The following is a 26,775-nucleotide window of genomic DNA, read 5'->3' on the forward strand; positions in this document are numbered from 1 at the left end:
AAAGAGGGTGAGATGAGAATGTTTAGGAGGTGATGGCGCAGATTGGGTGGAAACTACTGGGTGGAGGGTGTCGGGACAGGTTGAGGCCAGGATAATTACAGGAATGAAGTATGTTTTGTAAAGGTAACTGCCATCTGTGTAGTTCAGAAAAGCAGGTGGTGGAGAGAAGGATCCAGATGGCTTGGGTAGTGAAATATCCATTGAAATGAAGAATGTCGTGTTCAGCTGCATGTTGTGCCAAAGGATGGTCTACTTTGTTCTTGGCCACAGTTTGGTGGGGGCATTTATCCTGGCAGACAGCTGGCCGGTAGTAATACCAATGTAAAAATCTTTGCAATGAGTGCAGCACAGATGGTACTAGATTCATTTTATTTGTGAAAGTCTATTATATGCAGACCCATATGAAAACTTTATTTACCCCTTTTTTAATTTAATGTTAATATTGTAACTTTACCCTATGCAAACAGTCTTGTCATTTTTGTGTCTTCTGTACAAATAATATCTGTGTATGTCGCAGATCATGTTTATCTCTGTGACATTCAGTTGTCACCTGAAGATGGCCTGAGAAGCCGAAAGGAAATTTGTGACCAAAGAAATAAATTTTGCAGAATATTAGGAAGTGCTTTTCCTTATTAATATCATAAAGGATTCTATAATATGGTGCAAAAGTTTTTTTAAAAGATTTCTCCTAAATTCTGGCAGGAATTCTGTGATTCAAAAATAAATAACAAAGTGAATGAGTACCTTATCCCACTGTTGAATGAACTTGAGGTTCAAAATAGTAGTTAACACTGTTGTTCACAATTAACGGGTTTTAGCTTTGCCAATCAACAGAAAGCTCACGATTTTCTGCAATGTTAGTAAAGTTACATAAGTATGTTGTGGGACTTACAGAATATGTTTGAATCAAGTAAAGAATGCCTTACAAGAAATGGGGCCCTGGTGGTGAGGGCAGCAAACTGGTCTGTTGAGGTGTGATTTGAAAGAGACTACTACCCTTGCAGAGTAGGAAAGCAGATGTAAAAGGAAAAGATACGATGAAATCCTGCACCACTGAAGCCAATAATCTCCCCCCCCCCTCCCCCCCTCTCTCTCTCTCTCTCTCTCTCTCTCTCTCTCTCTCTCTCTCTCTCTCTCTCTCCACACACACACACTAAAATTAACTGTCTAGTTGTTTCATATTCACTGTTCATACACACAGTACTAATCATTCTGCACAGCAGACAGTACTGATTGCACGATAATTGTTTTGTTTGAAAATGTACCACTTTCACTTCAGGAACACGTTTCACTTGGTCAAGCTGTACATATTCCCATGATCATTTGTTCTTGTTCTGCATTTTTCTTTTGCTTTCTTCGCTACTTTCCTGTCAGGATTTTTGGTTAAGATCAACTTGTCTTTTTGGGTCTTTCCACTTCCATTACTAAGAAAATTCCTGATACTTTACACATTTAGAACATGTTGTGTGCAGAGAGGATACACTGGTTCGAATCTGCGCTATGGAATTTGTAAATTCTGCCATTGTGATGGTCCTGCACTGCCACCCCTGCGAATCTGAGTCCCAAGCAGTGGCTCTCTGTGACAGCAAAGCATTAGTCGTGTGCTCACAGTTTGTCGCAAATCGAGTTACTTGTTCAGCTCCTTAGGAAAGTGGACAGTAGCGCCATCTTGCAGAGACTCACATGTGCTCGTATACAATGTGCGATGCTATTCTGAGGAATAAAACTATAAGGGCAGGTCTCTTACATTATTGTCAAAAGTCGTCGAACAGGTAGTTGCACCTCTGAAAATTGGAACAACCTCTATGAAGAATACAACATGGAAAAGTGTGTAAGACATCTGCAGGGACCAACTGCGGCCCTTTCGACTCCAAGAAAAACCAGTGTGTGTTCTGCTAAAATAACAGAACTTCATAATTTTCAAAAGGACAATTTGGCGATATATATGTGACTTATGCGCAGAAAGGATGTCCCTCCCTGAAGAACTGCTTCTCTCACTACGAGAGGGTGGGCTGCTTTTCAGGGCAAAAACCAGCCTTTCAGTAGTACTAAAGGAGACAGTTTTGGAGGAAAACATTTTCTGGAAGAAGAGTTCTGCTTGAAAGGGAAGATGATATTGCCTGAAGAGGCTGTATTTCGAGGGAGGTACCTATGTGCAAACCACACGAAATCTTGTAATTGGAAAAAAGGTGAATAAATGCTGGTCATGCCAGAGCAACTGCGTAGACTGATGATACTGGAAGAGTTACAATGAAAGCTCCAGTTGGAAAAGACAGTCAAGCTCATTCTTTCACACGTTGGAACAATTGGTGGGCTCGTTACAAATGCTTTGTTGTTGTTTATATCAACGAAAGCTGGGAACTACCACAAGGAAATTACAGCAACAAAATTTAAAGAGTGGTTTGTAAACACTTTGCATCCAAACATGTAAAAAAAAAACTCCACTACAATATTTGATAATGCACATATCACTCCATTCGATTAAACAAAGCCCCTACATGAAGCAGCATGTACTGGCTAGAGAAAACAGTATAGGCTCATTCGACAAGGAAATGAAGATGATAGAACTGCTGGAAATTGTGAAAGTGCATAAATTATGTAATAGCATTTATCAAATCGACAAATTTGCAGAAGAAGATGGTCACAGAGTGTTGCATATCACACCGATCACTGCCATTTCAGTGCAATAGAACTCATGTGGGCACAGGTTAAATCATATGTTCAAGACAAAAATGAAAGTTTCAAATTAAAAATTTTTTGTGTGTGAGCCATTAGGCAGTATTACTTCAACAAAATGGAACACTATTGCCAAATGTGTGTGGCACATCTTAGAAAAGGCATGACAACAAGAAGGTGCACTCGAACAAAGAGTGTGAGAGTTAAACAGTGAGATCTGGGATCAATAGTCACAACTGCACCAGCAGTAAAGATAGTAACAGTGACACAGAATGTGTGTCTAGTGACAACACACTTTTTGAATACTGTGGAACTATCCTCTTCCACAAGACACAGGTAAGAGAACCTTTTTAGCTAAAAAGAAAGTACATTTCAATCCCCTGAGATTATCAATGTTTTTTCACACTTTAGCTGTAGGGAATTGCAACAGTTCTAGAATTTCCTGGTGTGATATTTGTATTCAGGTGATCAGCATGGTGTATCAACAAACAGCTGTGTAGTAGCACTAGCTACATAGTCACTGGCCGTCATGGATGTTCTTTCAGTGGCCTGACTGTTTATAGATATTTCTTTCAGTTTTTTGCATCCATTGAAAAATTATCATCTGTTTACATACATACTACGCTCTTCAGACTTTCACATGTACTGTGTTAAATCTTATAGCTGAGGACTTTCCGGATGTCCAGAAGCATTCAGACTTTTATTGGTTCTTCTGTCTGTTAATAAGAACAGCAAAATTTGTTCTCTTATGACATTATTTCTTTAAGTCAAATTTCCCATAGACTAGTAACTCTTTATCTTTCCTTTACACTTGCAGCCAGGAGATATTGTACAGATCATAATGACGTCTTCACATTTATCATCTCCTTCTTTCTTTGGTGCCTATCACTTATTTCTCAAGTATCTCAATGATGGGAAGCTATTTCCCTTTATAAACATTATTTATGCCTTTCTCTCTGTGATTTACACTCCGCACTGAGCAGCATATTCCTGCCATCAATTCTATTAGCACAAGTTTCTTGAAACCAGATTTAATAGAATAACATGCACTGTTTCTTCTATGAGCATCTTGGTTCATCATCTTTGCACTTTTTACTTAATGTCTCTAGTATTACATACTATCATTCACCAACTGTAGCATTTCATTCTCTTTTTTTTTTTATTATACCAAGTAAACTCATTTCCTTTCTTTCTTTGTTTCTATAGAACTGCCTCTAATGTTCTTGTGAAACAGACTCATCCCAAGGCCTCTCAGAACTGGAAAATGATCTTGCCATGTCCTCTTTTGTTAACACTCCACACATTATTATACATGACAAAGGAGACATTTATCATATAATGAGACTCAACTATAACTAACAATAGATTTATGCCGATAAAACATTTAGAAAGTGCTACAGACTGATGGGGTATGCCTCGAAGTTGTCTGATCAGCAGTTCTTTAGCATATCTGATGTAAAAACTGGATCTCTCTTGCATTCACAAGCTTGAATATTATATTCTTCAGGGTTACGATTTCAAATAAAAAGGATATATGGGGAGAGTTAAGAATGGAAAGTGAATGTGATACATAGGTAGATGAAGCAGGTAGGGTGGGGGTTCATAGGAAGCTAAACCACTGACAAAGCGCATGTGTGCTGCACTGAATCCTATGCATTTGCATTTTGTTTTACTGATTCTGACACTGTATGCATTCAATCACTCATAAATTCAGGAATGCACACCCCTCAGACCATTAATGGGGTTAAGTCATGATGTACACTTCCCCCCCCCCCCCCCAAAAAAAGCATTCTTCATACATCTAGATACCCTTGTGGACCCCAGTTCACACTAAAAGTGAGTCCCTCTCATTCTTGTGTCTGAGTAACTCGCTCTTCCTTGTTGACCTTTCACCAAACTATTCCTCTTTCCTCCCTGAGGAAGGAACTAATAGTTCCCTCCCTTTTACTTTTATATGTATGTACTGGTAATACTAAACAATTGGCCTCCTGAAGGTAGTCAAACAGTTCTAGCTAATACCAAGTATGACATGCTCATCCAATACAAGTTAGTTTAAAATCTGGTTGAGAATTACAAATTATTTAGGAATAAAGGAGATGTCTCACCGAAAAGCAAAAGTGCTATGTTGTCAACAGGTACACAAAGAAAAGGTACAGAGCTTTGCTAGCTTTTGGAATGGATTCCCTTTTTCAAGCTTGTAAGATAAACAAGTGTGCATTCAATATTAAATGGCACCTTATAAGTTGTCCCAAAACGTAACAAGCATTAACAGCAATAAAGAACAGAGCTGCAGTGTATAGAGATATTTTAGAAACTAACATCAAAGTTGCTGTGAGCTATAAAAAAATTAGACAAATTCACTCAGCACGTCATATACAAATGGAATTGAGAGATATGCTGAATATATAGAGTAGAATTTATGATTTTGTCTAAATATCCTGAAAACTGACAAAACCGTACAATAAGTTCACATAAATGAAAAGTTTTTGAATAATAATAATAATAATAATAATAATAATAATAATAATAATAATAATAAAATGAAATTTGATCATTACATAAGCTTGATCTGTCAAACAGATCAGGCAAGCATAAAATTAATTTATCTAATTTAGTGTGGCAGAAACTAAGTAGAAAGGGTAACCTGAGGTCAAACCTATCTTTCAGTGAAGATGGTAAAGAACAAAAATTGTGTGTGTTTTCACTGAAGAGAGAATTCTAAAAGTTAATGGCCAAAAGGTTTGAAACATGTACACTCGACAATGAATCCATTAACTTTAAAGACGAAAGTAATAATGAAAATGTGCTTTTTTGGGGCATTTGCTACAAAAGCTATTTCTGACAGTCCACAGTGTTTTGTGACACTAGACTCCACTGTAAAGTTCACCTTGATTTTTCAGGTTGTATCCTTGTTGTTTACAAATTAGGCAAGTGCTATGCTGTTTGTTTCTAAGAAATGTAATAACAAAAATCTTTAGTTAATCCTTAGTTATTACTTGCCCAGAGGACAACACACGAATTTATTACAATTGGACAAATAGATGAAATAAGGAAGAGTTTGTTGTAATTCATGACATGATCCACACATACCCATAATGATGCTCCTTGTATTACAATTTCCAAGTAAATTCATACAACTTTTTTATAAAATGTTTTGTCAATGACATATAAGATTGTAAGTTTGAAAATGCCAAATATTTAAAGCAACAGTTTAACCTAACTGCAATGATTAGGTAACAGCAACAAATCAAATACGTTCTTATTGTATTCGTAGTCAGTGTGGACTGAGCCAAAAGTTGTATTAAATTGCTCAGAAATGGTGGTAGTGCAGCGTGTATGGTTTTATACTTTCTAGACCAGCTGGTGACCGAAACACTTTGTCTCACAACAGAACAAAGCCCAGAATACTAGTGTAACTGCCACATTCCACAACACAACTACAGAGAAAAAATTAAAAGCAGCACCAAAAAACTATATCAACAGGGCTGCAAAAATACCGCAGATGTTACACCTCAATAAAAATAACAAAGTGATTGACATTTGAGCACAGGAGGGGGTGATACTGTCAGTTAACGCGTGTCAGTATATAGAATACAGCTGCAGCAACAACTGGGTGCTTCAGTCCTGAATAAATTAACACTGCCTCCATTAACATACAGTATTGGGTTCGTTTAGCAAGGCAATAACTGTTTTATCATTTTCACAGAAACTACACAAATGACAAAAATGAGCCAATAAGCCTACTTCCTGACCAAGGCTGCAAGCGAGTATGGTAACTTTTCAAGTTAGCCTTCTCCCGAGAGATCTAGCTTTAAAAGCTTTTATATTCTACTCACAACAGAAAGCCATGATGATGATGGTGATGATGACATGCCCGTAATAAAAGAAGAATGCACTTGCAAATAAACTGAAGCATTCAATGTCTCAATCACATTTTGATTTATTTAGATACTGAGGGCACTGGTCTTCTCCAAAGATCAAAGTGATCCTATTTCATGTTCACTACACTCAAGGCTGTACATTCTACATGTGCAAACCAATACATTTATACACAATAAAAAATTGGTACTCAAGAGTTAAAGCCATGAAGACCAATAACGACTAACCAGTGCATCAATAAGACATTTTGCAATGAATGTTCTGGCATATATTAAAATGGACTAAACTTTCTCCACATTATATCCAATTCTCTAGCTTTTAACACTCAAGATCATGAATAAACAAAGCACCTCAATAAACATTCTGCAAAATGTTTAATTCAGAACAGTATCGAAAGCTCAGACACGTACTGAAAAATGTGATAATACAATTTTCTTCAGAAAGTACCTTCACCTTTTATCTCTCCCCACCCCTGTCGTACATCATGCGAGACAGGGTGTGTCCAGTTCCTTAGAGCGGCCGTGGTACTGGGACTTATGGCTCACAAGACTGTTGCGCGAACGGTAAGACCTGCCGCACACATCACACGTGAAGTTCTGGGGCACGTAGAAATGCGTGTCAGCCAGGTGCCGCTGGAGGGACCAGGTGCGTGTGAATGTGCGGCGACACACCGGGCAGTGTGGGGAGCCAGGCTCAGTCGCGGGTGTGGGTGCGGCCCCAATCACTGGGTCAGCCGCCCTCCCTCCGTTCCGGCCCCTTCCTTGTAGCTCTGCAACCACACAGGCAAAGGAAGGGGCTCAGCACGGCAGAAAGGGGGCCTCCCAGTAAGTGACACACACACACACACACACACACACACACACACACACACACACACACACACAGATACTATAGTTCTCAAATGTGAATTACGGAAGGGGTACATATAACCACTCGTCCTGTAACTGAAGCATTGAGTAGTGGAAATGAATGTACATGGATACACTGTCCTGTGTGTGTGTGTGTGTGTGTGTGTGTGTGTGTGTGTGTCCACTTGCTGCCTCAACCGTATGGTGCATTACCTTTACTCTTTTCATTATTTGTATTCACCTCTGGACTTTCCAGCTACATGTCAAATACATCAACAGATCAGTATGTTTTTCTGAATTGTTTGTAACTTAACAAACAGAGCCCACAGCATATATTTATTACACGATGCAACACAATCATAATTGCTTAAGAAATACAGTACTGAATTCAAATCATTAAAATTTACCCAAAATTTTGGTTAGGTTTTCAGACAGCTATTATTATTTTTAGTTGTTCAGTATTCATTTTAATATTTGTGGCACCTTTTGTTGGAGTCTTGCGTTGGCTGCCAGCCATTTAGTTAAAGTTGCCACAGTTTAATCACAATTTGACTAAGAAAAATTAAATTTTGAATTACATAAATATAATGTAATTACAATAATTAATGTAAATAATAATAATTATTATTATACAATATGAATTACAAATTTTCAGGTAGTTTTCAAGTTCTGTTACTGGTCTGCAGTGAAACGTCAACAAATGATTTGCTTCAAGAAATTGATAACCGGAAAACTGGATAAAATTCTGAATGAATCATATGATTGTAACGCACCATTTAACAACTTGCTCCACCTTCCTAGTGATCTACAATAAATTTAATCAATTCTTTATTATTGCATTACATGCCTCATACAGTTAAACACTATATCAATAAAAGGGTTTCATTAACAATATGTTTTGGCAATTTGTTTTGTATTCATCACTAAGTGGCTGAACAGTCTCAAAATAAATGTTTTAAGTGCTGTAAATTATGAAACTGTAGTGGATATATGCAACACTTTATTTTTGTACTAGTATTTTTAAACTGAATAATTTACGTAATGAGAGATCTTTACGAGTGACACAAAATCGAATTGTGTTCGACTGATTAAAGTGGTGCAAAACTGGAACACAAAGAGCAATTGAGTATTATCAAATATAAAACGACATATTATCAGACCAAAGGGAACTTTGTACATACGCACACAAACACACACACAATGAAAAATAAACTGCGGAAATGATCACAGGAACTGTGACAGTCCCCACCTGGGTTGTTCGGCCATCTGGTGTAAGTATTTCTATTTGCCACCACTTCGGAAACCTACATATCTTTGAGATGAAACAATTAGGACAAAACAAATACCACATTCCTGAGTGAAGAAAATCTCCAACTCTGGTGGAAATCGAATCTGGTGCTCTCAGGTCTAGAAGCATTTAAGCAAACCACAACTTCAGGTGGCACCAGTGCTCACCATGCTTTACTAAACAACATCCTAGGGGGAAAACATTCCTACTTAACTCTGACCAACAAACTATCCTAGTTATTTATGCAGTACTTCAACTTTAACGTCGTATGAGAACTACGCCATTCTTCAAACTGACACCGGCTGTACAGTTCAGTTATAATAACAGATGATTCTAATTAGGATCAATATGTTATTATTGTCATACTTGTTTCATAGTCAAGTATTCTTGCGTGAGATAGGGTAATACGAAACATTAAGTTAATACAGATATTAAATTTACTTTATGAAGGAAGGATTTCATTCTACCAAATTTTTAATGTATTTTTCTGGCAATTGCAAAATAATTGATCTGCAATTCCTCTCCAGTTGCAATGTTTTGGTTTTTGTTTCAATCAATAACCTTACATTGTTCCATTCTCCGTGCATACAAGTAATGAACACCTTAGATTATTTCTCAAAACCAATCTTACAAACTCAGATTCAAATGAAAAAGCCTCAGAAAGTACATCTGGTCTCAGGAGAAGATTAGTTATTTGTGTGTGTCATGGCTCATAATTGCAACCTCTCACTACTTAATGGAATGTATTAATTTGTTTGTAACTGAAATATCTACAATCAAAACTGGACAATCCACAAAATTTATGAAAATGAGCTAAAGTTATCAATTTTAAGTAGAAGACTATCATTATCATGTGAAACAAGTGCATGTCCTCATGTTAAGGTGCATCCATATAATGCCTTTCTTGTATTCAACTTTACACATGCACATACATTTCTAACAGTGCAACTATGGATGCACATTTATGCATGCTTAATTTACTGGAAATTAAGGCGGTGTTAAAGCGTATTGCTCCCCGTCTTCGGTTTTAAGCAGACGACACTTAGCTTGGGCCCATATGTTTAGGATTATATAGTACATTGAAGTTTAACTGTAAAGCAATTTATGTGCAGTAATGTCTGTTGACTCCAAAGGAAGGTTGTTCAAGTTTATAGAAGATGAAAGACAAAAACAAAGTTGTGTGGAATGCCACTTATGAAGATTATTTGAATAAAATTTTGAGATTTGTTCCCCTGAGTGTTACATATTAGATAAAGTCTCCGATCTGCAAAGAATAAGATACCGGAAGTTAAGAAGTATGAAAACTGAGAAGAATAAGCCAAAAATTTATGAAAAGTTTATATGGAAACTGTGGACAAATATTCATGCTATGCCAACTTAAAAGCACAACTGAGGAGCTTGACATCAGAATAAAACAAGTGATGGGGCGTGTGTAGCTCCTCAACAAACTCCTAAAAATAGAAATGCAGCACACAAATTATACAAAAAATACGAAGCTGAAAAACACAATATATGTTCTATCGTATTCCGGCATCTATGAAATTTTCAAATTTCTCAAGTCTGAGGACATTAATCTACATATCGTACTTCATAATTAGATATAAAACGCATTCAAAGCAAATTAACCTTCACATAACTATTATGAAACTCCCTTAAGTATTTCTAAGTTTTCAGAATAATCACTTTTTTTTTTTATTTACTCGTGTAACATTGATTCATTACACACGACAATTGCATGGATATGGAACAAGTCATAATCATACATGAGAATGTGAGGCGTAGCGCTGTATAACGATCTTGCCTTGGAAGCAGTTAAGTGGGAGATGTGTCTCATAGCTGGATAGTGATAGATGGTGGCGTGAGACTGGACGCGCACGTACTTAATGTATCAGCCGACAGAGGACAATATTGGATAGGGGGACTGTGATTTTAGTTTCGATTGTGCCCACTAGAGTGCACTAAAGTAATAAAATGTTTTTCATGAACTGTTCTAGTATTTTCATAAAGTGTTATTATGTCTTTTTGTGTATGTAAAATGTTATAAATGTGTTTTAGCAGTATGAATGATGCGTGAGTGTGGTTTAAGGTTAATATGAAGATGATTGTTTAACGATTTATGTAGTAGGATTTAGTGTGGGAACATTTGGAAGATGTATGGATATGGACAAAGGGGATTTTTGTAGAATAGTTTTGTAAAGTAAGTTTATGGTAAAGGGAAGTTAATTCAGGTATAAATAACAATAGTAAATAACTTTATGCATAAGCAAAACTTCAGCATATTAGATAATTATGTCAGTTAAAAGTGCAGTCTTGAGGTTTACTATTTTGCGATTGGTTATGGATGAAAAGTGTGGACTGACGCAGGAAAATGTTGTTTTTCTATTAGCTGTTGAGTAAACTGACCAATGGTAAAGCAATATTCTTCACGTGCCTTTCTCTGCTGGTAGAGAAGATAGAGTATTCTAGAGAAGAGTGGGAGCCTAGCCATGGAACAGTTCGGACGTGTGTAGTAGGAGTAGTTCCAATGGAAACGATAAGTTGCCCGATCTAGCGGAGTTTCATACATCAAATGTGTTGTAAAGTGACGGCATAATTATTCCGATGGTGTACAGAAACTTCAGAATTTCTAAGTGAACTTTGTGACGAGAAAAGACACATATTCCGCATGGCGTATTGAGCAGATCGGTGGCTAAAAACTGACTGCATTTGGTAAAGACAGACTTAATATTTGGCGAGCATTATCAATCAAAAACAATCAGCATTTTTGTAGGTATTACGTTTTCGGGAAATGCAACACCATAAACTTGTGAGTGAAAGGGATTGTGAGTGACTCTGTTAAAACTAGCACGGGCTTGGCAGTGATACTTGTTCACCTAAGTTTCAGAATATAATAATTGAGGACAAAATTTCCAAACTTTCATTTGTGTAAACACTTTCTCCTGAAATGTAGATTAGTGACTTAAATTGCAGCCTGGTTCACGTCAAAGTACAGTAGGTTTCACTTGGCTTTCCTACTGATGATCTGCTGAGACAATGTTCACAGGTAGATGCAGGTCCATCGTAAAGGGACGGAAGGAACCACGCTGTCGCAAATGGTACCCATAGATGCTAATACAAGGTGTGCAGCTTTGCTTCTGCTGTTTTTTCCCCAACATTTGAGGCTTTAATGAACAAATTGGTTACACATGTATCATTCAAAGTATTTTCCATTGCTGGCCACCACTTTCTCCCTTCTTTCAGGCTGTGTGTGACTCCGGCTTGAAAAAATTGTTCATCTTTTGAAGCGATCCATGAATTGATCCAATTTGTGACATCTTCATGAGATCGGAAGTGTTGGTCAGCCAGGCTATGCGCCATTGACCTAAACAGGTGACAGTCAGAGGAACAATGTCTGGAGAATACGGCGGGTGGGGTAGGACTTCCCATTTTAACGTTTCCAAGAACGTTTTAACCTCTTTTGCAACATGGGGTCGAGCATTGTCGTGCTGCAAAATCACTTTATCATGCCTCTCGTTGTATTGCAGCCGTTTGTCTTTTAATGCACTGCTCAAACACATTAATTGCGTTCGATAACGAGCACCTGTGATTGCTTCACTTGTTTTTAACACCTCATAGTCCACAACGCCGAGCTGGCCCCACCAAATGCAGAGAATGATCTTGGAGCCATGAATATTTGGTTTGGCCGTTGACGTAGAAGCATGGCTAGGATATTCCCACAATTTTTTGTGTTTACGGTTATCGTAATGAATCCATTTTTCGTCCCCTGTCACAATGGGATGCAGAAATACCTTCCATTTTTGCCTCTGAAGCAACTGTTCACAAACACGCGAATGCCGTTCAATGTCTCTTGGTTTCAGCTCACACGGGACCCAAGTTCCTCCTTTCTGAATCATGCCCATAACCTTGAGACATTTTGAAAAGGCTTGCTGTGTCACTCCCACTAATCGTGCCAATTCTTCTAGAGTTTGACTCGAGTCTTCACTCTGCAGTGTTTCCAATTCTGCATCTTCGAAAACATTCTCACTTCCACCACTATGCCAGTCTATGATGTTAAAATCACCGTTCTTGAAGCGTTGAAACCACTCACGATACACCCTCTCAATAACAGCATCGTTACCATATGTACTTGAGAGCATTTGATGAGACTCAGCTGCCGTTTTCTTCATATTGAAACAAAACAGTAACACCTCCCGTAAATGACGAGAATTAGGTTCATAAACCGACATTTACAATCAAGAACAACTTTAGGATGCAGACAGAAATTGACTCATGTTTGAATGAGGTTATGTTGACAGATCCAAGCTAACTGCCTGACATCTGCGATCTGTTTCTTTAGACCGCTACTTGCTGTTGTCACCACCTATTGGCAAACGGCGAAAGCAAAGTTATATACCTTGTAGATCCAAATTGTGATATTGTAAGGAACAAAATATCCTAGTAATTACAATCTTAGGCATTTCCTATGGTAAAAAGAGGTATAAAACAATCAAATAATAAATTACAATTATTCCACATTACATGTTACAAATTGAATAGAAGTGAAATGCTTTGTTATGAATTGAGGAATAAATAATTCAAATGAGTTGCTAATTAGTAGCTAACAAAATTTTACTGCCAGCCTTCGCTGTGGTTTCCCAAGCAGTAAGCCTAAATCTCTATGTAACCTTCACCTGAAATTTGCAGATAAAATGTTGTTATCACGTCGTATTTCTGATACCTCTGTTATTTATATACATCTTTACCTACAGTCACATTTTTTTTGGTCTCCTTTTCATCACAATACATCCTCCCAAGCAAATAAGAGAATACATAGCAGACTGCTTGTGCGATGAGGCAACATGTATACACGAGAATGCCAGTGCGTACAAGTGTCCTTCCCACATATATGCATTCTTTCCACAAATTTTCGTGCATAGCCTTTTATTCCCGTGCATCTGCGATTGTGCATGACGAAAGTAGCATCATGTGGATATACCATTACAGAGCACTGAATTCTTGATCATGCAACAGGATGGGTCAAGTCTTGCAGGGCAGTGAATTCATAATCGAGCATGTCAAGAAATGAGCAACAATCTTCATGATCCAACATTTTTGTCTGGTATCTTGTGTTGTTAAGATTATGCAACAAATGTGATCACATCAATAGGCAACAATCTTCATGATCCAACATTTTTGTCTGGTATCTTGTGTTGTTAAGATTATGCAACAAATGTGATCACATCAATAGGCAATATTTCATTTGAACACTGACAGCACCAATGTTTCGCACTAATAACTGTATTCATGGACTTCTTATCCTGATGAATATGAACAGATGTTATCTAATCATGGAACTGTTTTCCATTTGAATGTGGCTTTTTGAGTTGAATGATTGGAAACCACAGGCTGGTGATATACTGAAGCCTCCCTCTCAATGGCATTTACCAATAGCTAAGACCAAAGGAAATTTTTATAAAGAAAACAAAATTATGTCCATGTAAAAGGTGAGGTACTTTAGATTTTGGAAAGGAGCAAAGTCAATATCAAAGAAGAAAATCACTGGCTCAAATGACACCTCACTCAGTGACTGAAGGCAATACTCTCCCTGTCTCTAAAACGAAAGGCATACAAAGTTTCCTCCACATGGGAAGATCTTCAGTCATTGCAGTTTTATAAAACAGAAACATCAGACAGTGAAACAGCTGGCAGTGGGAATAAGAGTTCCAACACAGTCTCCAAGTCTGGGTCAACAGCTCCCATGAAATGCTGATATTGTAATCTAAATGAGAGAAAACTGAAAACTTACAAAACAGTACTACTCAGTACAGTGTCTATCATAATAATAGTTCTACTAACACACTTAATTATTTGCAGATCATTTTATTTTTATTGTGTTTAAGATCTGAGTGATCTACAAACTTTTAGTGACAGAAATCCTACTTTTGTTTTCTAATATTCTTCGTGATATGCTATTATTCAATTTATGTTGAAATGCTTTTTTTTTATTGCTATAAAGAAAAGTAATTACAATGTCATTTTATTGTCATCTAACTGCCTTTTCACAAGATTTGATAATTTAAAAAGAGTACAGTTTTATATAAAAAAGACTAAAATTACATGAAAAGCATGAACTTGATGAATTACAAATATTCTCTCCATAAAAATATAAAAGTTATTTGCCTCAATGAACATCGCCTTACATCTGATAACATTAAATTTCTAAATAAAACTGAAAACTTCAAAGTAGCCAACAGCTTTTGTAGACGAGAGAAACCATATGGAGGCTCCTGCATATTCACTCATTCCGATACAAAACATGAAATAAGAAACCTATATTGAACTAAGGGACCTAACTATCAATTTAGAGTACCGAAAGCTACAATTGAAGCTTTTCTGGAAAAATCTCATTGCCTGCTTGAAAATCCCGGTAATCAAAAAAGGATAAAGATTGTAATACTTCAATACTACTATCACAGCAGAAAGCAATGATGTGTCCAAATTCACTAACTTAATATATATATAAAAAAAAAATTGGCTTCCAAGTAAACTTCATGCAACACGCTAGAGCAAGTGTACAGTCAGCGGCCTGTAGCAATAATACTTAACAAATTATGCATTGAAGATATTTACATGTTTTGCATAGATTTAGGGGATTTAGGGACCTCTAAACACACTGCATTATTCACTGAACTACCAAAAATTAAAAAGAAATTTCATGCATCTGCAGCTACATGAAATCAACCTAAATGAAAAAAATTCAACTATATTTAGAGATTGGATGGCCTTACAACAGCAATATTTGAAGTATTAGTAACTTTGACAAATATTTAATTAGCTTTCTTGAAATATTTAATGAAATTTTTCCACTTAGAATAACACGTAACTAATAAACTTAAATGGACAACTCAGGGTATAAAAATTTCTGGTTTCAGGAAGAGGCTTAAAAAAGTTGGGAAGGCAGCCAAACAACTAGCAAACAATAAATTCATTGTACAACATAAAAGAAAGACAAAGACAGTGTGATCCACTGTCAAATCAGAGTTAGGTATTAGAGTTAGTAGTAACAATAAGGGGTATGGAAAATGTTATATTATCATAAAAAAATAAAAACTCTGGCTGGGTGGGATGGGATACCAACTAAACTGATTACAGCAATGTGTGGCATAACAACACCTCCTCTAACTAAAATAATCATCCAATCTTTTGAACAGGGACGCTTTCCTGATGTGTTGTATGCCAAAGTCGGACGTCTGATTCAGAAAACTTCGAGGGAAGACATGGGAAACTTATTGCCTTATTTTTATTCTTCCAGTCCCGCTCAAAGTGTTCGAGAAAGTATCTGCTAGCCAGATCATAAATTTTATTGTAAAAAATAGTACTGTATTATTATTAGTAATCAATTTGGATTTCAATGAGGATAAAACACTCTGTGTGCAGTGAATAACTTTACTGAGAAGATACGCAACGAGTATTTATGACCACGCCTTGCTCATCTACAAATTAGACAAATATGGGATTAAGGGCAATGTTGTGAATTGGCTCATGTCATACCTGCACAACAAAAAATAAAGGGTAACTATCCCATAAATATAAATTCCCCATCAGTTCTGTTTGCAGACAGTAATACTGTTTTAATTGAAGATAGTAATGCAGAAAAAATTCTGAGCTCCATCGTATGCACACTGGATACATTAGAAAACTGGTTCCAGTTAAAATGGGTTGCAACTGAACATTGCAAAAATCCATATGGTACATTTAAAATTTAAATATTCGAAATGTGTGGACCTTATATTTTAACATAACAATTAAGTTACGGAAGAAGATGACACAATCAAATTTCAAGGATCAAATGTGGACAAGAACTTAAGCTGGAATACACATACTGACTTTCTATCAAATAAATTAAGGAGTTTTGCATTTGCAATGCAAATATTAGCAAATTCTACTGACTTGAGTACACAAGCAATGGCATATCACAGTTGCTTTGAATATGTCATTATATCGGGTATAATTTTCTGGGGAAGTTCAAATAGTTTATCTCAAATACTGAAACTGCAGAAGAAAAAAATCAGGATACACGTGTGCTGCACAGCAAACACAATCTTGTTGCCCGTTACTTTGGTAACTGCAAATATAAATTGTTCCCTCCATATACATTTATGAAATTATAATCTTCCGACACAGAAGAAAAATTACTTGAGGAGAATAATTTTCATCACACATATAACATGAGAAATAATTTATTCCTCCTATGCACCAACTGAAATTATATACATAGACTCAACAGAACATGGGGATGACAATATATAACAAGTTCATGGGCAAATACATATTTAATATGATGCCAGAGATTCTAAAAACAAGTCAACAGCAGATTCTGTAGGAGGAATGCTACTATTCTGTATAAGAATACATTGAGAATATTTGGGCAAGGGTTTATTAAGTTTTAATTTTTTATTGTATGTATATGTAACAAAATTTTATTAGTATTATATTTTTTATTGTATGTAACAAAATTTTATTATTATTATGTTTTTGTTAACATTAGCTGTTCTATATTTATGGTGAAATTTCACCACTACTTTGATTATGTACATTATAAGACTAATGAAAAACAATTTTAAAAAATTGCACCAACATGGGCAAGTCAAAACTCAAGTCAACAAAAGATGGGGTCATTATGAATCAGTTTCACACAGAACTTAAGTCTTCAATGACTGGGTTGGTTTTGATACTAGACACCTCAACTTAGCACACTGGCTCAGTGAAAAATACGGCAACATGTTGTCCATTTAGAGGATTATTTTTTACATTAATCTTTAGCTTCTTTTCATTCAAAGGAGTGAACTAGATAAGCTACATGCAACCACCTCACACATAAGTGTGAGTCTAGTTGATGTTTTTCTGTGACATGATCAACCCTTGTTGAACAAAGCCATCAAGGCTAATGAACCAGGAAATGATCGAGTTAGTGCTAACCTCAGGTGGAGCTTACATCACTCTGCAGGTGCAGTTTTTTTATAGGTTGGGATATGCAAGAAATGGCCTAAACCTTACTACAGGAGGGGGAAAATTGCTGATCTTTCTTCATTTTTGTGGTCAGAGACTCGTCAGATTCACCAATGGTATAATTAATTTGATTTCAAGTGCAAGGTGAGCCCTTTCTAAGCTAATACATCATCCAGGCACACTGTTTTAAGACAGATGAAGTTAAATGGAGCCTTATGAAAAAAATTTGTGTGATTATGCTTACAGTGATGCATCAGAACTAAAATATAATGTTAATGAACTCTTGGTCTGTTTAGTAATCGAGGAATCCAAAAGAATATTAACATGTTGTTGCTGTCAGAGCATCATGTAAATATAGATCAAACAATGGAAAATCCAAGAAGTTTACAATATTGTGAAGTGTGGTTTCAGTTGTGTGTGTGTGTGTGTGTGGGGGGGGGGGGGGGGGGGGGATGTCTTGTTTTGACGAAGACCTTACTGGCCGAAATCTTTATTTGTTACAGTCTTTTTGTTGTGCCTATCTGCGACTCTGCATCTGTGCTATAAGGTGAGTAGCAGCTTTATAACATTGTTACATGTAAACATAGAAATTCATAAAGGAGCAGAATATAGTGTCCTATTTCTCCAAGCAAAATAAGGAGAAAGGATTTGATGTTGAGTATGTTAAAAGCAACACGGCGTTCAAATCTACAAAAACCAATAGTTTTTGGTTAGATCAGCAACTGGAAACATGTACTTGTGAGTTGCTGTTACCTAAACATTCATTTATAATTATTATTTTCAAATGTTTGTTGAAACATCTGTGCCTTTATTACGTCACCCGGATGACAAAAGAAAGCTAATGTTAATCTATGGAGATTTTAATATTAATTTTCTATAAGAATTGAATAAAAGAAATGATTTGGAATTGTTACTTAAAACTTAATAACCTGAGACCTCCTGCTGTTCCTACAACAATTGCACAGGATAGCAGAATGCTAATAAGACGATTAATTTGTATGAGTAAGGCTTAGAAATAGTTATAAATATTTACCCTGTCACAAATGGCAATTCTAGTAATCATGGGTGACTAGAATGCTTTAATAGGGGAAGGAATAGAAGACAGAGTTACAGGAGAATTTGGGTTTGGTAGGTAGCATTAAATGGGAGTAGGAAAAACCGTTCTTTTCAACAATTTCCACTAGTGATAGTGAATACACTGTTCAAAAATCACAACAGGACGACGTTTACTTGGGAAAAGCCTGGAGACACGTGAGGATTTCAGCTGGATTACATCATAGCCACAAAGTGAGACCGAAATCAGATAATGAATTTAAGGCCCACCCAGGTGCAGATGCAGACTTTGATCACAATTTAGTATGATTAAGAGCAAACTGAAGTTTATGAAAGTTGTTCGAAAGAATCAGTAAGAAAGAAAGTGAGATACTGAAGTACTGAGAAATGTGAAATTAAAAGCGAGGGTCTAGCATTAAGGAGTGCAATGGTAATTCCACTACTGATATAGAAGACATATGGGATCCAGTATTAGTGTCAGAATTTAAAAGAGCTCTGAAAGACTTGAGATCAATTAAGGCAGAAGGAACCAATAACATTCCATTTCTAAACTCATTGGAGGAAAGGGCAACCAAACTGGTGTGTAAAAGCTATGAGACTGGCAACGTATCATCAAAATTTCGGAGAAATATCATCCATACTATACTGAAGACTGCATGTGCAAATAAGTGAGAGACTTACTGCACAAACAGCTGAACAGCTCAGCTCATGAATCCAAGTTGCTAACAAGAATAATATACAGAAGAATGGAAAGGAAAATTGAGTACCTGTTAGATAATATGTTTGGCATTTAGCAAAATTAGACAACATACACACAAGCACACATTCATGCAAATGCAACTAACACAAATGACTACTTTCTCTGAGGTAATGTGTATGGGTTGTGTTTGCGTGAGTGAGTGCTTGTGTGTATGTTGTCCAATTTTCAAAAATATCTTGTTGACTGAAAGCTAATTGTGTGACAGTGTTTTCGTTATGCTTTTCTGCGACTAAGTGTCTCTGCTTTATGGTGAGTAGCAACTATCCTTTTCATTGTATTGTTAGTATATTACAGAAACTTAGTATTGGTTTTTGCAGATGTCAGTGTCTTCTGCATAGAAGCATAATGCCATGGTATGTCAAGAAATGTATTATTGTATATGATTACTGTAAACACAGGTCAACAATTAACAGTACCCAAATCACATATGTACCTATTGAACTAGCAACAGGGAACATATAAGAAATATAACCAAGTCTGACCTCAGTACACAGAGACTGGTCGTGTGTGTGTGTGTGTGTGTGTGTGTGTGTGTGTGTGTGTGTGTGTGTGTGTGTGTGTGTGTGTGTGTTTTATCTAAATGAAGGTATTTTTGTTTGACAGTCGTTTTTAAAGCCTATCTGCAATTCAGCATCTCCGCTATATCGTGTGTAGCAACTGTCCTTTCCCTAATAACGTAATTATTCCATCCTGGATTTTCCACTGTTTAAAAATATAACCAAGGTATATAACGGACATTTGAATAAAAAAGACAAACAGTTTCAATATATAAAAGGATAGAGCTAATTTTAACATTTTATAAGAGATGATACGGAATCAAAATAGTGTCTGTTTTTTACAAGTTGATAATTCAATAAATCTTTTGAATTTAGGTGAGAATGATTATATACTTCAAAGTCTTCTAGGAGGTTCATTTTGTAGTTCTTGTCAACTAAGTAAGTAAACTGAAAATTCCGTTATAGGTGTTCCCGTTAGCCACTATGTCGCAAAAAATAGGAAGTAAATCGGTCAAAAACTGCGATGCTTTTGGCAACAGCGTTTACTCTTTATATATTATGTTTATTACAATATATATATAGCACATGTACATCCAAATGTTCATTAGATGAATGAATAAAAATTAGAAATAAATCAGTCAAGTACTTTTCGAGATTTTCGGTAATAATGTTCCCCCCCCCCCTTTTTTTTATTAAATACGTATTTACATATTATAAGACAGCACTCCAATTGAAATGCAAAACTGTATGTATTTGAAGCAATCATTGTGTCAAAATTTCAAAGCAACTGGTGAACTTTTGCAGATTTCATGTTCTGAACAAACAAATATAGATGATACTCTGATGAAGATTTGGATGGGCACTGACTAAGTTGAAAAATTCCCAAAACTCTAAAAAACTGTATATTGTTAGCAAAAATCTCAGAAAGTTCTTCACCAATTTACTTCAAAATTTTTACACGACAGTCTCATAAACATTCATATGGACATAGGATATATATTTCATTAACCAACAACGTTCAACTGATTGTGAGAAATAATATGCTGTGCATTGTTGTGTTACGAATATGTGCGGTTTTGTTTTGTTTTCTCCCTCGCAGTCGATTTTCACAAAAAACAGTAAAGTCGTATTTACAGCTTATCAGCTTGCAATTAGAATACTACCATGGAATCTGAATTTGCAATGACAATAAACAAGACTCAGTATCAGAGAGAGAGGGAGGAATAGATGGACAGAGAAAGGGTGCAGGAGTGGGGGTAAGGGTGGAAGGAAATGGACAAAGAGATTGGGAAGGAGGAGATGGACAGAGAGAGGGGAAGATGGGGATCGACAACAGTGGGCAGGAGGATGAGGAGATGGAAAAAGAAAGGGGAGGGGGGAGAAGAAGATCAGGGTGTATGTCCAATTCCCATGCGTATTTAGCAATTGCAAAGCATCACACACATTTAATTATGCAGTTGACAGTTGCTGGTAGCTAGTTTTCATCTTACTGAACTGAAAGGATGTGGAGTGTCACATTAAGAGACCCAGGGAATGCACAGAACAGAACAGCATCTTGAAATTGGAGAGTAATCGCTAGAGGCAGGTAATATCTGATCCGGTCTTGTTACCAACAAAAGCCATAGTGTAGTGATATGCACATATACAGATGAGGGTAGTACCGTGTAAGCAAGGTATAAAGAGGGCAGTGCACTGGTGGAGCCATCATTGGTACTCAGTGAACATGTGAAAAGGTTTCAGACACGATTACGACTGCACAGCAGGAATTAACAGACTTTGAATGCAGAATGGTAGGTAAAGCTACATGCACACGACATTCAATTTTGGAAATCATTTGGAAATTCAATATGCCGAGATTCAGTGTCAAGAGTATGCCAAGAATGCCAAATTTCAGGCATTACCTCTCGTTATGGACAATTCACTGGCCAACAGCCATAACTTAAAGACTGAGAGCAGTGGTGTTTGCAAAGAGTTGTCAGTGCTAACAGACAAGCGACTCTGTGTGAAATAACCGCAGAAATTAATGTGGGGCGTGTGACGAATAGATCCCTTGGGACAGTGTGGCGAAACCTGGCATCAACGAGCTACAGCAGAAAATGAAAAACTCGAGTACCTTTCTTAACAGCACGACATCGCCTGCAGTGCCTCTCCTCGGCTTGTGGCCTGGTCAGAAGAGTCCCAATTTCAGTTGGTAAGAACTGATGGCAGGATTTGAGTGCAGCATCTTCTGCATTTAGAATAACAGCGCATTTTAGAGATGAAAATATAAAAAAAGCTCACTTGCTTTTCTTATTTCCACCCCTCAATGAATTAGAGCATCATATTCTAACTCAACTCTTCAACAAGTAAACAACCTCTTTGCACTGAAACATGAAATAAAGATGATTTGTGGCACTCACTAGAATTTATTGTAGGCAGCTACTTAAACTGTCACATATACCGACGACAGCCCCAAAGCACATTTACTCCTTTATGAAGTTAGTTGCCAGCAATTACTCACAGTTCTAAAACAATGGTAGCATTAAATATAATAGCAGAAAGAAAAATCACTTGTACTGTCCACCTCTAAGTACAAGTGTGCCACAGAAGGGAGTGAAATATTCACCCATAAAAATCGTTGATAATGTAACCAATGATGTGGGAAAGCTAATAGGTAACAAAATTAACTTCAAACACACGATGTGCTTCACAAGAACACCACAGAACATGAAAATGTGTAGGGAAGAGAGGAAAGTTATGAACCAGGAATTTTAAGTATCTTTCCTCTCCCTCCACTTTTTGGCACATCACCACCAATGGGTACAATTTATTTCTCTACATTGGGACAAGAACAACAACAATAAATAAAAAGTGGTAGGCTAAGGTCCTACGCTATGAATAATAACTATAGATTTTAAATGTTTGTCTCAACAGGAGTGATGGTGGTGGAAAGGTATTATTTACAAAGGAGTGCCAGAATATCAGAAATCTAGAAAAAAACTAGTGAGAATGTAAGAGATATTCTTTATTCCTTTACAGTGTTAAATACTGAGACAACATCAGTTTGAGACCGGTACAAAACTTCTCCAAGTTATGCGGAGAACCAACTATACCTGAATACAGGCAATTGTTAAGATGGGGACACCACTCCCAAAGATGTTTTAAATCTACTGCTAGGCATGTGGTGTTTCACAACAAATCACACAGATAACTGCAGTAACTTGCTGGGTTACCACACCTTTCAACAGGCACAACAAAATAGTCGATGCCACCGCCCCTTGCAGTTACAACCACTTTGTGCTCTGGCCTAGAAGCCACAGGGTGCCATACAGTGTGTCAGAAAGGATGGCCGATCCAGCTGTGGTCCAGCCACCAAATAGCCGCAACACTGCACCTGTGCACGATGCCCTGTGCTGGCGTCCACATAGTGCCACTGTCGCTGGGCCGTAGTATGGCAGTATAATATACTGACGTTGCATTGCTCATCTCTTCTACCGGCTACCTACTGTCTCAGCATATCAAGTTACTCACACTGTTACTCTGGATTACTCTGTTTTCCTCTTTGGAATTGTCTGTTACATATTTGAAAGTTTGTATTGTACTTCTGCCTACAATATATACCAGCTGCCCACTGTGCTGTACTTTTATTTATGTTATGTGTCACAACAAGAATATTTGCGGAAGCATGGGCAATGAAAACATGGTCATTTTAGTGTAAGAACTGTTTCTGATTTGGACAATTTCCAAAACTACTTGGTTAAATGCACTGAACTGTAATTTTATGGTCTTGGTGAATATCCTACAAGGCAAAAGGTAGAAACTGTTTTACATGGCAAGATTGCTTTCACAGGGGCTGCCATACGAATGGAAGAATTCTAAAATTTCTGGGCCTTAGATACAGAAAATGCAACAATGGAAAAATAATTCGATAGAGAAGTTTGATACAGTAACAGCTAGGGTTTATTTTGATTCAAAGGTAAGAACTGGATGAAAGTACTGATTGGCACGGAAAACAGACAATGCCCGTCATGCAGGATCATCTGAATATGGCTTTATCAAAAGTGCAAAGTTAATATTTATATCCCTCAAAACATTTTTATTTGAGCACCCTCAAACACAATAATTATCCACAAACAATGAATAGTGATGTATTTAAACAGTAAGAGGGTAGTGTGATTGTCATTTGAGAAGGAAGGGGAAAATTCCCAATAAAGTACAAAGAAGGAAGAAATTATACACGAGAAAGTATTTAAATTTTAGGCTGCTGTAGAAAAATCAGGTGGCATAAGCACCTTTATAATCAACAGGAAACTGACAGCTCAGCAGCAGACATGGGCCATGAGGTTGTGAGGCTATTCCTTTATCACATTCATAATTAATGTGGATTTTAAGTGTGGATTTTATTTCCACATACTTTATGGCAGTTGAAGTTTTATTGTTAGAAGCTCTTATTGCCATATGAAGTATTTCCAATGAATGATTCCGGATACCGAATTTTTACTATTGAAGATACAATACTGGTTACCCATGTGCATTAGTGGCCTCTACTGGCCTCCGTTACTCATATAAATAAGAACATACCCAGGCAGTAATCAGCACTATGTACCTAGATGTACAGTTTTTAATTGATACCTACATCACAATATGTTTATGGTATGTATGGCTGTTAAACATGTTAATATTTTTGTTGTCTTATGTATCACTAAGCCTGTATACATGTTACTTCAACTAACTGAACTTGGCTGGTTACACTACTGTATTTTTATTTGTAACAGATCTGAAGATGGCAAGGATCAAAACTGCTAATTATGAAATGTACAATTTTTGTGATCAAAGTGGACCAAGTTTAGAAATAAAACAGAATGAAATGTGCAAAATTTTCTTGAAGGAACAATTGGTGATGTCACAGTGAAAAACTGTGATTAAGTGGATATGCCACACTGAAAATCAACAAGAAAATTACTTCCTAAAGGAAGGGTTTCGAGAAACGTTCTTTGAAAGTAAGATAATGAGCTTTTAGAACAAGACAATTAAACTGTAATAAATTGCATTAAATGTTATGTTTCCTGTTCCTTCCCCTAACTACCGGCCATACACTGCCTGCACTGATATGTTTGTTGGTGTTACATGTGGGCAGCTAACTTGCAAAACACAGAAAGGCTTACATGTTCTCATAATCAAAACCAAAATATCTTTATAATTTATCAGAAATGACGTATTTGGCTGTAATACACCTTACAAAACATACGAGGATAATATGTCTTCAAGGGTTTGTTGCCAGATGAAGTTGCGCAAATTCCACAATATTTCCTTGGAGCAACTGTACCAAGTCTTCAGGTGGTTGAACCTTGCTGGTGGCTAGGTATGTCAGTCATACCTGGACACCAGCAAGGTTCAACCATCTAAAGATGTCAAACAGTTGCTCCAGTGAAATGTTGTGGAATTTGTGCATCATCATCTAGCAGCAAACCCGTGAAGACTATTTACAACATATCTGCCCGGGAAAACTTGAAGAGTCACATATAAGTCTACATTAATGCGGAGAAGCTGCTGATTCGCTAAAGTAGTTTTGAAGCGTTTTCTTGGTGTGCGGTTTCTCAGCCATAATAAAGTGTTTAAAATAAGTCATTGTCCACCTATGATTCCAAAATCATTATTACAATGTGCTATCTGCTGATTTCGGGTATCATGCCATTTTCAAGTGAGTGCCATGCAATGCATTGACAACACATGTGCCAGCCACTGTCTCGTGGCATAGTTTGCTGGATTCAGCTCGACATGCGGGAGCCGAAGACTGCCGACTTGGGATGATTGAGGTGTGCAGGGAAAACAAGAATGGAGGAAGCATGTAGGAAAAGGTGGAGGAGTTGTCTTCTATACTTACCCCTCCAGCTGCCAATTTCACTGCTCTTTAGTATAACCATATAATCCCACACAACATTCATGGGAAATCCAACTTTCAAATACCCAATGATGCATTCAATAGTAGTGTACGGACTATTCCAACAGCAATCATGTAAGACAAGAATATTCTGGTGTATTAATGTGTGCTAAAATACTCCATATAGGTAACACCATAATTGAACAGGATATATTTATGACTTTTGCAAGAGACACATTAGCATTATGATACAGAAGAAGTAAAATGATATGATAATTTTGGAACTCCTAGTTGGTTCAGCTCATCCAGTGAGCATATGGCTTTGAGAGTAAGTAGGAAGTTATCAGACATTAAGATGAAAATGGTTGAATTCATAGATAATGACTTCTGACTATGGGCTTACTAAATTGTTGGTACCTGAAACATTTGACCATCACTTTGGGAAGGAGAGCTACAACCAAATAAATTTTGATTAGCATATGAGAATTTGTAAACATGACAGTTCATCTTAAAAAAGCTATTTTCCTGTCAAAAGATAATGAATGTCATTACTAAGGAGTAGAAAAAAAGCATACGTTTCTGGAAAAATTCACATCTACTGTTGCCAAAATTAACACCTAATTTTTGTTTGTTTATAAATGATTCTATATAAAAATTAAAAGTTTGTCAAGCTACATGCTTGAAAGTGAAGTCTTAGTGCTTTGAAACTGGCTGTTAAAATACAATGGCGAGTGGGGAGCATTTTGACTGGAATGTTTGCTTTTGCAAAAACTTCAACAGTTTCTTTTACTGATATGATCTTTGCTTGTTTTCTTCTTCTTACTTTATTTAAACTTTCAACAAACTATTGTTTCAGTTAAGAAGCAGTAGCATTTTCCCACTGGTGAACTTAATACTCCTGTGATTTCAGATGTTACTCAACTTTT

General features: G+C 36.7%; 1 protein-coding gene across 26 annotated transcripts in view; it reads right to left on the reverse strand.

The window, feature by feature from the left end:
* LOC126354879 (broad-complex core protein) overlaps window positions 1–26,775 on the reverse strand; it is a 436,861-nt gene that overhangs the window by 111,789 nt on the left and 298,297 nt on the right. The window contains exon 6 of one of the 26 annotated variants that reach the window (XM_050004912.1): window positions 7,003–7,324. The exons of the other annotated variants lie outside the window; for them this stretch is intronic. Within the exon in view, the coding sequence (XP_049860869.1) occupies window positions 7,038–7,324 (287 nt within the window). The 3' untranslated portion in view covers window positions 7,003–7,037. Of the gene's footprint in view, window positions 1–7,002; window positions 7,325–26,775 lie in introns of those variants that run through there. 26 annotated transcript variants of the gene reach the window in all.

Source organism: Schistocerca gregaria, chromosome 3 (assembly GCF_023897955.1).
Source record: "Schistocerca gregaria isolate iqSchGreg1 chromosome 3, iqSchGreg1.2, whole genome shotgun sequence".
Classification (NCBI taxonomy): Eukaryota; Metazoa; Arthropoda; class Insecta; order Orthoptera; family Acrididae; genus Schistocerca; species Schistocerca gregaria.